Here is a 13,049-nt window from a genome sequence, read left to right as displayed (position 1 = left end):
GCTCATCTAGAAATCCACTACAGGAATGGGCCCGAAGAGCACTTAGCAGAACAAACTGATATTAGCCTTGGTGACAGTCTGTGCCTCCATGATTACATATCATAGCGTCTAACGTGGCCAAACAAAGTCTGGTGTTCTCTCCTTGGGCTGCCTGCTTTTCCAACAAAAATGACGCCTGCAGGTCCAACAAAAATGATGTCATCTGAAAGCTTCACTCTGCCTCTTAATAACCTTTGTGGCTTTAACCAAGAAAGCCAAGTTGTGCCCGCTTCTACTTGAAGTTCTTCTGTTGGGTTGAGGAAACCATTGTGCTTCTTTTTAGTTTAGGGGCTGGAGGCATCCCAGGAAAGGCAGCCAATACCCTCTTTCTTCTTGAAGCCAGGATTCTAGGAGAGAAAACCCAACCTCCCAAAAGACCCGACTCCCTCAAGCCAACCAGAGAACTCCCTGGTACTGAGTTGTCCCACACCAAGGACGTCACTGTGGCCTTGCCCACAGGTTCAGACTTTTATAAAAAATTGGAGAGCTCGGGGCTGCATGTCCTCAGCTCACCTGTAGGTCAGTCCAACGTCATTCAATCTCAACCCCAAGCCAAGACCTCAGGACTGGAGTTGAGTGACCCCCTCTGGCAGCTGGAGCTCATAGCACCATGTTTCTCTGGGTGCAGAGGCCTTTGGCTGGCGTAGAGGAGGCAGAGGTGGGAACACCCAAGATGCCCGAGGGTCCCCAGAAGCCAGAGTCACTGTGGTTTGGGGACAGGGGACAGCAGCTCCCTGGGGCAGCAGCCCCTGGCCGGCCTTACCTGCTCTCCCTTTCCGCCGCTGCTCTTCTTCTTGTTCAGTCAGGTACTCCCCAGTCTGGTATTTTCGGCTCTTCTGCCGTCTCCGTTTCTTCCTCTTCACCAGGCCCTCCTCCTCGTCTTCCTCCTCCTCCTCGTTGGTGTCCCACATCTGCCGGGCAGCCTCTGTCCTCCAGGGCATCTCTCGGGCTCGCCACAGGTGCCTGCGGCCCTGGCTCAGCAGGGTCTTGTCCTGGGCATGGTGGCTGCGGTACTGGGTGTCCCGTTGGGTCTTTCTCACCTTTCGACGCTTGGCCGGGGTGGGGGTCACCTCCTCTTCCTCCTCGGTGGGGAAGACTTCCTGGCTTCCCATGTCACTGTCTGCCATGCCAGCAAAGGAGCTACAGATGCTTCCTGTGGACGGGATGTACAGAGGACGGTCAGGTACCTCTTCAAAGGACCAAGAGTATGGTGTCGAAGCAAGTGCCCTGGATTAGGAGTTTGAAGGTCTGGGTTCGAGTTCAGGCTCTGCCAGTTATTGGCTGTATGCTCTCAGAAAGTTCCTTCACTTCTGTCTCCTCGTCTATAAAATGAGAATACTGTTCTCTGCCTTACTGACCTCACAGGACTGTTCTGAGGCTCAAATGAGATAATTCACCCTTAAGCGCTTTACAGGGTCCAATATATTACACAGCTATCAAGTATCCAAACCACACACCCTTCCTCATCCACACTGCCCTGCCACTTTCATTCACTCCACAAACTCTTACTTAGTGTTTATAAGGTGCCAAGACTTGTCTGAGGGGCAGGAAAGGGCCACAGGGTTTAGTAGAGGGTGAGGGAGGGCAGACTGACATGGCGCCCCCACCCATGCTCACTATGTGACCCCCAATCTTGCTGACAGAGCCACCCTGGGCAAGCGGAGTTGTCACCAAAGGGTCTCAGGAAAAGTGAAGCAAGAAGGAGCCCCTTTCCTGTGACACAGCCTGCGTTAGTCCCGCCCAAATGCTCCTCAGCCAGGCCCTCTTCCCTTCATTGACCCCACCTCCTATTGAGCAGCCAAGAGTCCAGGGGTGGAGCTTTCTCCCCAGCTCCACCCCCTGCCCCGCTGCAGCTGTTCCTCACCGTTGGGCAGGCACTTCCCCCTCCTCTCCCCACCACCCCAGGATGATGGGACCTTTCCTACCCTCCTCTGCCACCCGGCCAAGAGGCCATTTTCCTCCCCACGCCTGCCTTCAACTCTGCTAACAACAAGCACAGTCCTAAATTGGCCCGGTTTAGTGATCCAGGAGATCTGACATCTTTCTCAGAAGCAGCTCTGAGATACCACCATCTTTCTCTCAAGGCCCGGCTATTAACTCGACAATCCCCAAACCCAAGCGAGGTCAGCAGAAGAAAGAAGTGGTTCGAGGGAATTCCCTGGTGGTCCAGTGGTTAGGACTCCACGCTTTCACCGCCGAGGGCCCAGGTTCAACCCCTGGTTGGGGAACTAAGATTCCACAAGCCGCGAGGTGCAGCCAAAAAAGCAAAGAAAAGGTTCGAGGCCAACAGAGTGGCAGTGGCTCTTGACCAAAGCTTCAAGTCAGTCAGTCAGACCGCTTAAAGACAGCAAATATCCAGCAAACTTTCCATTATACAGACTAGGCAGGGAACGAAGTGTTCTAGTTAATCTAATATTCTGGTTAACACGAATCACCATAGAGATCACACAGGGATCACCAATTTCCAAAGAATCAAATACACTACAATGTGTTTAACACTAAAACGGGAACGGCTGTAATGTAATCGCTCTTTGATGATTCAGAGGACACTTCAGGATTTTTCGAGGCCTCCAGGCTGTCATTACAAGCCCCAATTACCACCACGCTCTCCACGTGCTGAGGTGCCCGTTAATAGAATGTCAGATAACTGAGTTTACACTGTGCCCTGCTTCCCCATTCCATCCACTTTGCATGGAAATCTGGGTGAACCGGGGCAACCATTTCTAGCACTAAGTACCAACTTGGAGGCTAGCAGGCAACAGTAGTAGCTAGAAAGGGCTATCCTTTTTTAGACACTGGGGGTTGACCAATACAAGTTCAGGGGACCAGAGGTGATTCTGCTGGCCCTGACGACTCACTGACCATTTCCAATTTGGATGATGCCTGGCGCACAGGGCAAGAGGACAGAGGCCCAAAGGTTAAATGTCTGTGCCAGAGACTGGCCCCCAAAATCACGAGATGCCAAAGCCTGGAGTAGAACCAGTTTTCCTGAGTGGCACAGGCCTTTCCTCTTTCCACCATTGGCTGCCAACAAGAGATGTCAAATCCCTGTTATGAAAAGCTAAGTAAATCATCCTAAAACCGTGGGCAACGACTCAGCTCCTACCCTGGGCTCTCTCGTCTCTGCAAGGAGCTGGGCATCTTGGCACGGTGAATCAAATTCCCAACTCTCCACCTGGGCCAATGGCAAAATCGCTCGACCAGACTTCTACCTCTCTGCAGAGAAGTGCCAAGATGGGCCTCAGCCTCAGACTCACTCACCAGACTGACTGCGCGTCCGGGTGCTCAGGACCACGGGGATGAAGTCACGGAAACTGCTCTTTGCCTTCTTCTCCAAGGAACCTGGAGTGGTGTGTGGTTTCAGGGCAGAAGGCAGAAATATCACAATCAGAGTCTCAGGACAGGAAAGCCTCCCCCACCCTCCCAACCCAAGAGGCTCAAATGGAGAACTCAAGGGAGGGTTTGTGTTCTCCCTGCATTACATTTATTAATTCCCCTATGCTGCTATCACCTACGTATCTCTTTTAGAGAAGGAGCTTTTCCCGGTGGTTTTTGAAAACTGGGAGTTGGGTCATTTTTGCTGACACTAAAAAAGGCAGTGCACGGCATCGATTCGCCGGCACGCCACAAAGTGGAAGGCCCGGTTGTCTGGACGACTGTGAGGCTGCTGCGCCTCCACAACGTTATAACTTGAGTTGGAGCAGGTCCCAGAGAAGGGCAACCTCCATGAATCGTAGAGGATTGAGCAAGGCAGGAAGATGGGAGCGGGGAGCGGCGGACAGCGGAAAACTGCTATATAAGAACAGACTAGAAAGAGGCAGGTCACGTCAGACAGGCAAGGCTATGAACACTGGCTACTATGGGCAGGAATACACGGGCTTCTCTCTGCTGAGGGCGCCAAGGAACTATTAGTGGCAGAGCATATGGGTTACATACACACCTCCCCAACCCAAACATCCTGTGTGTCCCTAAATAATAAGGGTTTAGGACTCCTCCAACCCTTCTAGCTAGCTAGCTATTAATTTTTAACTTTTATAATGGGAGTTTCCAAATATACCAAAGGTAGACAAAACAGTGTAAATAACCCCCATTTGGTCTTAATCCTCATTAAACCCATTTCTTCTCTGAGCCCAGACCCACTGCAGGGTTAACAGGTTGGCTACTCTGTTGTAGGACTGACTCTTGTCTGTCTGAAAGGCACCTCTTCCGAGTGTGCCTTATTCTAGCAATCAGGGTGAGCAGCATAAGCCCCCACTCCCGTCTCCCTTCTCCCTCCGCTTAGATTTCAGAGGTGTCAATTATATCTTCCTCCTGGGACTTCCCTGCTGGTGCAGTGGCTAAGACTCCATGCTTCCAATGCAGGGGGCCCGGGTTCAATCCCTGGTCAGGGAACTAGATCCCGCACGCCGCAACGAAGATCCCGTGTGCCGCAACGAAGACCCGGCACAGCCAAACAAGTAAATAAACGAATAGTTTTTTCAAATTATATCTTTCTCCCACAGTGAGGAAGTCTCACTTTCCTGGTCAGTTTCAGAGCCCCTCCCCCCCCACCCGCCATAGGGATCCCTCTGCAGCCCATCAAGAGGGCCAGGACCCGCGGGGCCTACCTTCCTCGTGGCCATCGGCTCGTTTTCCTGGAGACTGGGACTCCGGCTTTGTTGGCTTCCGGTGCTTGTGCTTTACCCTGACTCCATTGTGCTCTTTTCCTGATTCTGAAGCCCCCCTGGGGCTTTTCTTGGTGGGTTCCTGGGGGTCACTAGGTGGCTTCCGGCACTGTGGAGAGGTGGAGAGAGTCAGGCGTGAGGTCAGTTTCACTTCTTAAAAAAGCTCTCTTAATGTTGAGCCCTGTGCCCTGATACTGACACACGGACACAAGCTTCCCAGGTGGAGGCTGGGGGAAGGGGCCGCCCGCTGCCTTCCACAGTGGGCTACAGAGGCTTTTTGGACTGAATCCAGTGCCCTAGCTAATCCCCATAGACATCCATACCCCACCATTTGAAACACGTCCACAGAGTCTGCATTCACAAGCCGAATAAACACCCAAAGTCATTTGAAAAGGTGCAAAGTCAGGCCCCATACTCTCTATATCCGAACAGCAATAGAGAGATGGACAGAAAACAAAAATGCCTCTTCTGCAAGTTGGATGACTACATTGTTCAAATAACTTCACTGTGAATAGTACTGACACCAACAACTGAAACGAATTCTCATATGGGCCAACTCGAGAAAAATTATCTATTTTCACACGTAGATTAATACCAGAAAAAAAGATTCAACTAAGGCAAGAAGAAAAGTCTACCACGGCAACAATTCCAATCTCCCCGTACTTAGGAAAGACACCGAAAAGGCCCAGGCATTTTCAATAACGACCCTTTACACTCTGAGGCCCTTTCACCTTTTCCAAACAGTCTCTCTAATATTCGATTTGTTCTTCCCAACAACCCAGAGAGGAAAAGCTAATATCACACCCTTGAACAGACGAGGAAACTGAGCCTCCAAGATAAGAGGTTAAATGATTTGTCCAGGGCAACACAGCCCAAGGCGTCCACTTGCTCAGGGGCCGTCAGGGACCAGGCAAACCTGCAAGTTAGCTGCTCTGTGCCTGCGGTGAGAAAACGGCTGAGCTAGGACTAAGACCCAGGGCTCCTGGCGCCCAGCCCGGGCCTCTTCACCTCAGCTCTCACTCCTCTTCTTCCTTACCTGTGTCCTCCACTGGTTTTGGTCATCCCCACTCATACCTACTGCCCGGCGCATGCAGTAGGCACAATGGTTGTGCTTACACATTGCAAGGACACTCTCGAGCCTAGCAGTCACACATTCTCACAAGCTTTGAGATCTCTTCATGCCACCCAACAAGAAATAGGGCAAGGTAGCGATTTCTAGTATTGTAGTATCCAGGGAGTGCAGAGTAAGCAAAACATTTTAACAATGACAGCGGGCCCTAGGAAGAAAGGAAGAGTTGTTTTCCCCCTAAGCAGACCCGCACGCCACATTCTAAAAGGTTATCACGGTCCAGCTCCAGCTAAGGGGATGGCAGATGTCTTACTGATGCAACATTTTTCCGGCGGGGGGAATATGTCTCCATAGAACCACCATTCCCCATCAAATTCCAGGGACTCCTGCTATCCCATGAACTCCTGCTTCTTATTTGGCAGAGGGCTGAGCTGAAAATTCAGCTTCTCCCTTTACTTGCTGCCAGTTCCTATAAACCAAAGTGTTAGGAGAAAGAAAGAAATGGGAAGTAAAGAGGAAGATGGGCAACTGCTGCTTAAAGTGTGACCTTCAGGTATGGCCACAGAACAACTACCTCAAGTCAGGCGGAATAAAGTTCAGTGCATGTCAATTTGAACATGTCGTATTTATTTCTGAATATCATTTTTAGCTGGCTCTTTCAAGTACAGATCATTAACTTTTACTTCATAAGAGAGACAAAAACAAGTAAAACAGAACATCTAGAAGGGATCTGTGTCTGTATGTTCTGCAAGGACAACACTCAGAGTAAAAATATATCATCACACTCTCCAACTTAGGCAAAAAGTTGCGGTGATGAAGAGACCATGTAAGATGAATGTTCTGGTTAACAGAGTTTTGAAGGGTTTTCCAAAGAACTTTCCAAAAGATGAGAAGACAACCAGCACCAGGTGAAGCAGGACTTTCTTTGCTGATGATTCAGAAGGTCCTTCAGGATTCCGCACGGCCTTGGGGCAGGTGGTGTAGGAGACAGGAGACTGATTCTTTTTTAAAAATATTTTTTATTTAATTTTTTTATTGAGGTAACATTGGTTTATAACATTATATAAGTTTCATGTACATAACATTATATTCCTACTGCTGTATACACTACAGAGAGTATTCTGATTCTTGGCCATACCCTGAAAGGGGCTGCTTTGAATTGACCCCTCATTTTAGTTTTGCTAATCAATGGTTTCTTTCTCAGGAAAATGGAACATAAGAAAAGAAAGATCTAAGTTATTTGCTTTCCGGAAAAACGGACATTTACTAAATCATTACAGGAAACTGTTGCCAAGGGCTGCTTCAAAGCTCCTGATGCTGTGACTTTATTCTCTGCCCTCTGCATCTGTCAGTGGGCCCAGTGAACTGTTCATCTAATATAGGAAGGGGCAGTGCCTGCCTGTCAGCGAGTCACCTGCAAGACAAAAGCTCCATGAGGGTCTATCCTATTTGTAATACTAATGATATCAACAGCAGCCACTAACACTTCCTGAGCACTTACTATGTGCCAGGCACTGTTCTAAGCATTTACACATATCACTTCATTTTATCTTTTTTTAACAATAGCTTTGTTGACATATAATTTACTGAGATATATCATACACTTATTTACGTTTATTATTCAACTGTTTTTAATACAATCACAGAAATGTGTAAGGATCATCACTATCTAGTTCTAGAACTTTTTCATCACCCCAAATAGAAACCCTGTACCCATTAAGCTGTCACTCTCCAATTCCTCATCCCCGACAGCCTTAGGCAACTACTAATCTACTTTCTGTCTCTGTCAATTTGCCCATTCTGGACATTTCACATCATCATTTCATCTAATCTTTACACAGCCCTATGAGTAGGTACTATCACTGTCTCATTGTATAGATGAGGAAACTGAGGGCGAGAGAGATGAAGTAACTTGACTGGTATCACATAGCTAGGAAGAATTAGAACCAGGATTCAAACTCAGGCACTGTGCCTGGCTCCAGAAAGCATACTCCTCACCAAAATGCTGTACTGCCCTCCTGAAGATGTATTCCCACTGCCTGGGAAGGACTGGCACATAGTAGCCGCTCAACAAATACTTGCTAAATGGTCAGTGAAACAGCTATACATAAGCAGAGTGGAAGATAGTGTGGCATAGCTCAAGATGAACATGAACTTTCTTTTTCTTTTTTTCTTTTAATTTTTTTAAATTGGGGTATAGTTGTTTTAGAACGTGAACTTCAGAGCCAATGAGACTGGAGTTTGAGTTCCACTTCTGTCATTTAGTAGCTGTGTAACTTTGGGTAACTTACTCATTTTCTTATCTGTGAACTGGGTGTAGTGTTCACCTCATAGGGTTATTTGAAGGATTAAGTTAGATAACATACGTAGAAAGCACTTGGTATATAGTAGGAATTCAACAAACGGTAACAACTATAATGACATGAACTATTATTATTACCACCAAGAGCAGATTGCAGTTACCTGAGCAAATGCTAGACATATGCCCTACTGTGTAGTGACCTATGTTCCTACTTGGCATGTCTCTGCCGTACTGAGGTGGTCATGGGGTCACTGAGAAAAACCCACCCAAACTCTACTCCCAGGGTTCTTAACCTGGAGCCCATGGGTGGGCTTTGGGGAGTGGGTTGGGTCCATGAGCCCCTTGAAATTATGGGCAAAGTTCTGAGGTCATGTTTCAGGGGACAGGGTTCACAGCTCTCATCAGCTTCCCAAAGTGCTCTATGCTCCAAAAAAGACTAAGAGTTTCTGCCACAAACAAATTCATAGTGCTCTGGCTAGAAATCTATTCAACATCCAGTTTGAAGCCTTGTTAACATAACCTCAAATTGCTCCATATTTTGAATAAGCCCTATCCTCAACTGCTTCAAGAATCTCCTTGATCACTAGTGTCCTTCAGATCCTCTTTGGAGGAACACTGGATTCAGGCCAAGTCCTCTTAGCCCACCTTTTTGCCTAGAACCCTGCCATCATCCTTAGCCTATTAAGAACCCAGACCCAGATGCCCATCCGCCTTGGACACCAAATTCCCAATGGGCTGAAACCTACAGCTGCCACCCCAAGCATTAGGGGGATAGGAAACTGGTGGATAAGCCCAGAAGCTGAATTGGCTCGAGCCCCACAAAACTCCAAGAAAATCCTGAGCAGGCTTACCCCGGTGGTGCAGAGAACAATCTTGTCAAAGGCCCCTTGCCTCCCTGGACCCTAAGCTCTCAAGGCCAGCAGTCATCTTAGAAGAGGAAAAGGAAGAATGGCCATGCAAGGAAGGGCCTGTTATTAATTGGCTTCCCTCCCCGTATCGTACGGTATTCTTCCACTTTCCAACCTCATCTGGGACAATGGCTTTCCTAGCCTCAGGGACCGAATCATTTCCCACATCTACAAAATAGAAGCCCACCCCTCCCCACGCTAAAACACCATATATGGAGAATGTTACTTGGTAAGGGTCATGATTCACTTTACACAAGCCTTCCAATCAGTTCAGTTCACAGAGCTACTCAAGAACACTGCATGAGGGCTTCCCTGATGGCACAGTGGTTAAGAATCCGCCCGCCAGTGCAGGGGACACGGGTTCTATCCCTGGTCCGGGAAGATCCCGCATGCCGCGGAGCAACTAAGCCTGTGTGCCACAACTACTGAGCCTGCGCTCTAGAGCTCGCAAGCCACAACTACTGAGCCCACGTGCCACAACTACTGAAACCCGCGCGCCTAGAGCCCGTGCTCCGCAACAAGAGAAGCCAACGCAATGAGAAGCCTGCGCGCCGCAACGAAGAGTAGCCCCTGCTTGCTGCAACTAGAGAAAGCCCGCGTGCAGCAACGAAGACCCAACGGAGCCATAAATAAATAAATAAATAGACAGATAGATAGATCCATAAATAAATAAATAAATAAATAAATAAATAAAATTAAAGAACGCTGCACGAGGTTGACGTCTGCAGGACAAAGCAGACCGCTGGGGTCTCGGCCCGGCCCTCAACCTCAGCCCAGCACTCACCTTGGGTCCAAGGGAACTGCGGACCACAACCTTGGCTTGTGGCTGCTGCTCCTCACCATCCTTCTCTTTGCCACTCTTCATTTTCTTGAGCGGCAGAGATTCGGTCACCCCATCGGTCACCACCGAGTCTGGCTGCCACTTGTTCTTGCAAGGAAAGACACCTACACTTTCCTGTTTCACTCGAGCCTGCCCGGCCTTACTCCGCACTTCAGCTTGGCCCCTCTGGGTAGCTGCTGGGAGGCCATCGGCCCGGAAGCAGGTGGCTAAATTGAAGACCACATCACCATCCACCTTCTCCATTTTCACCCGCCCCAGGTCCACCTGGCTTCCGAGCTGTGCAAGGTCTGTGCTGGAGGCCCTCTTGCCGCTCGGGACCACGTCCAAGATGAGTTCCTTGGGGCGGCTGTCATGAGGTAGCAAAGGCAGCTCGGGCATCTTGTGCAGGTTCTGGGGGGTGGCCAGGACCAGCTCATGGGACATATAGGTGGCCAGCACTTGGTTCTTAGGCTTCGTGTCTCCTGCCAGCTTCAGGCCACAAGCCCCCTGGGGGCCTTCCAGCTTAGGAGTGCTGTCGGGGCAGAGGTGGCTCTCTGATTCCTCAGGCCCCTGATTCACTCTCAGGTCCCCACTGCTAGGCTGCACAGACAGTGCCAGGGTCCCTGTCTGAGGGCTGAGCGTCAGGAGGACGGGGTTCACTTGTTCCTCGTAAGGCTTGGCAGCAATCCGGCAAGTTTTGTTCTTTGTGCCCGTGTCCTGCTCTGGAGCAAAGGGGCCCCCGGGCCGTGGCTGCCCCTCGGGAAGTCCATGCACAGCCTCACTAGGGCCAAGGGATGGCACACCAGAAAACTCAGAAACGACGCTGGTGGGCCTGATGGGCACCCCCTGGCTGGGGGTCAGCTGCCCGGCACTGGAAATGCCGATGGAAAGCAGAGACGCCTGGTGGTATGGTGACCAGCCAACAGGCAGGACCTGGGTGCTGGTGGATTTCCCGTTGACTGAACACCGTGGGTAAATATTTGCTGGCCCTGTGGGCTTCCAGAGGGAGAGCTCCTTGGTTTGGCAGCCCGGCAGCCCAGGGGCGATGCGGGCTGGGGTGTAACGCTTGACTGTGCTTGGCTGTCCCTCAGTCCCAGCCTGGCTGCCCTTCTTGCCACAGGGGGCACCAGTGCTCTTGGGCTCTCCTTGATCGATGATGGAGATGGGCTCCTGCTTGGGGAGATGGCGGGGGTCTCGGTTGAGGCCCAGGTTGGGGTCTTTGTTCAGCAGGAGGGACGCAGGCACTGGGTTGGCCACTCCCACGTAGGTGCCGGGAATGGTGCTGATCAGCGCAGTGGAGTTCTTCACCCAGGTGCTTGGGTCCCCGTTCCTCACGATCTCAGGAAAGATGACGAAGGGCGAGGAAGTGGAGCCCAGGCACGAGGTGACATTGCTGCCAGCAGCCTGGGTCGTGCGCTGGGACCTAGACAGGACTGTGGAGAGGAGGGCCTTGCTGCTGGTGTGCACGGGGGTCAACACAGGCATGGGAGGCGTCTTGCGCTGGTTCGGCAACGGGAGCTTCTGCCGGTTGGACTTGGAGGAGAGGTCCAGGGGCATCTCGCTGCACTCGGGCGGAGAGGCCATCTCTCGCTCCAGCTGTGGAGGTGACTTGAGGGGAGAGAAAGTGACGGAAGTCCCTTCTGTTTGTTGCTCGTTGCCACCTGGCATCTTGGCAGGATGCGGTGGGGCTGAGCTCACGCTGGGGGCTGGCAGCAGAGGCTGTGGTGGTGGAAGCACCTTGGCAGAAGCAGTGGAGAGGGAAGTATCTGCCAAAGGCCCGGGGACCCCATCGGGTGCAGGCTGGGTGCTGGTGCTGCTGGACGGGGAAGCGCAGGGGAGCCTGTTCACCTCCAGAGAGACCAGCTTGGACTCCGAAGTCAGAGGCCGGGCCACAGAAAATGCATATGGGTAAGACCGTAGCTCTGGGGAGGCCAGCACCCCAGGGAGACACCTGTCCTGCAGGTAGGATGGCAGGACAGGGAGTGTAAGGGTGGAGGAGACTCCCAGGGTGGTTGGCAGTGTGGCCACGCTGAGTGGCTGCCCACAACTTGGAGGCGGGATATAGACCAGCGGCTGGCTCGGGGTCAGCACTGTCCCTGGCTGAAATGACAGGGGGACTTTTTGCATAGCTGGTGCCTGAGCTGCAGGAAAACACACTCGACTCAAACTAAAGGACGCCGGGATGGGTGCAGAGGTGGGAATGGCAGTGGGCGTGGCAGCCGGCATGGGCGTGGGGGCTGGGGTGAAGATTGGGGCTGGGGTGGGTGCAGGCACCGGCGTGGGAGCAAAGGCAGGGATGAGGGTGGGGGTAGAAGGTGGGCCAGAGGACGGGGTCGGGGTGGGCATCGGCACTGACGGAGGGGCGGGAGCTGCCGGAGGCGTGGACGACGGCATCGGAGCCAGAACTGGAGTGGGGACAGGTGCGAGGACCAGGGTCGGAGCCGAAGGGGGCACGGGAGCCTGGATCAGAGCCAAGGGAGGAGCCGAAACTGGGACTGAGATGGGGGTAGGGGCCGGAGCCGACAGGGGGACGGGGCCCGACGGGGGAGCAGAAGCTGGCACGGGCACCAAGACTGAGGCCGAAACCGAAAGAGGGTTCGAATCGGAGATGAGTGTGGGCACTGATGGTGGCGCCGGAGCCAGAGCCGGGACTGGTGCTAAGGGAGGGGAAGGGGCCGGAACCGAAGTGGCAACCTGGACGGGAACGAGCCCGGAATGGGGCACCGGGGTGGGGACAGAGAGGGGGACCTGGAATGGGTCTGGAACAGATGGGGGGACAGAGGCTGAACTGGGAGCCGGGGGGCAGATGGGGGCTGGCAGCGGACTGAAGTTAGTGGTAACCAGAGGCAGGGTGCCCTCCACGGGGACGCCAGTTCCTAGAGTTGCCAAAATGAAAGTATTCTTCTCCCCGACACCCTGCCGAGAGTCCAAAGCCTTCGCCCCAGCTGGCGAGCAGTCCACCTGTTTGCTCATTTGGGTGCTGAGGGGAGTCCAGGAGCAGTCGGCCGTGCCGTTGCTGGCCTCTGGGCCGTCGGAAGTGGGAAGCTTGAGCCCGTCTCCCGGGCTGCTCAGTGGCACCAAGGGGCCCCCTGCCTCTGCCACATTCCCAGCATAGTCCATTTTCGGCTGGGCGTCGTCAGGCCTGTCTTCTGACTTGTGCCCAAGTTTTTCTGTTGCACTGCCATCTGGGTCTGCCCCCCGGGCATTGCTGCCACTTCCAACTGCCGTGAGCTCCACCTGCAACGAC

At 52.2% G+C, this 13,049-nt stretch overlaps 1 protein-coding gene across 2 annotated transcripts in view; it reads right to left on the bottom strand.

Annotated features, from left to right (window-relative positions):
- Nucleotides 1-13,049, bottom strand: part of BCORL1 (BCL6 corepressor like 1) — a gene marked incomplete at both ends in the record, with an annotated part of 40,649 nt that overhangs the window by 22,502 nt on the left and 5,098 nt on the right. For both annotated transcript variants that reach the window (XM_079727612.1, XM_079727613.1), the window contains 4 exons: nt 803-1,192; nt 3,301-3,381; nt 4,647-4,812; nt 9,767-13,039. In XM_079727612.1, the coding sequence (XP_079583738.1) occupies nt 803-1,192; nt 3,301-3,381; nt 4,647-4,812; nt 9,767-13,039 (3,910 nt within the window). The remainder of the gene's footprint in view (nt 1-802; nt 1,193-3,300; nt 3,382-4,646; nt 4,813-9,766; nt 13,040-13,049) is intronic.

This window comes from Hyperoodon ampullatus (assembly GCF_949752795.1).
Source record: "Hyperoodon ampullatus genome assembly, chromosome: X".
NCBI lineage: Eukaryota > Metazoa > Chordata > Mammalia > Artiodactyla > Ziphiidae > Hyperoodon > Hyperoodon ampullatus.
The sequence above is the reverse complement of the archived record's forward strand: the minus strand, read 5'-3'. Positions and strand labels throughout refer to the sequence as shown.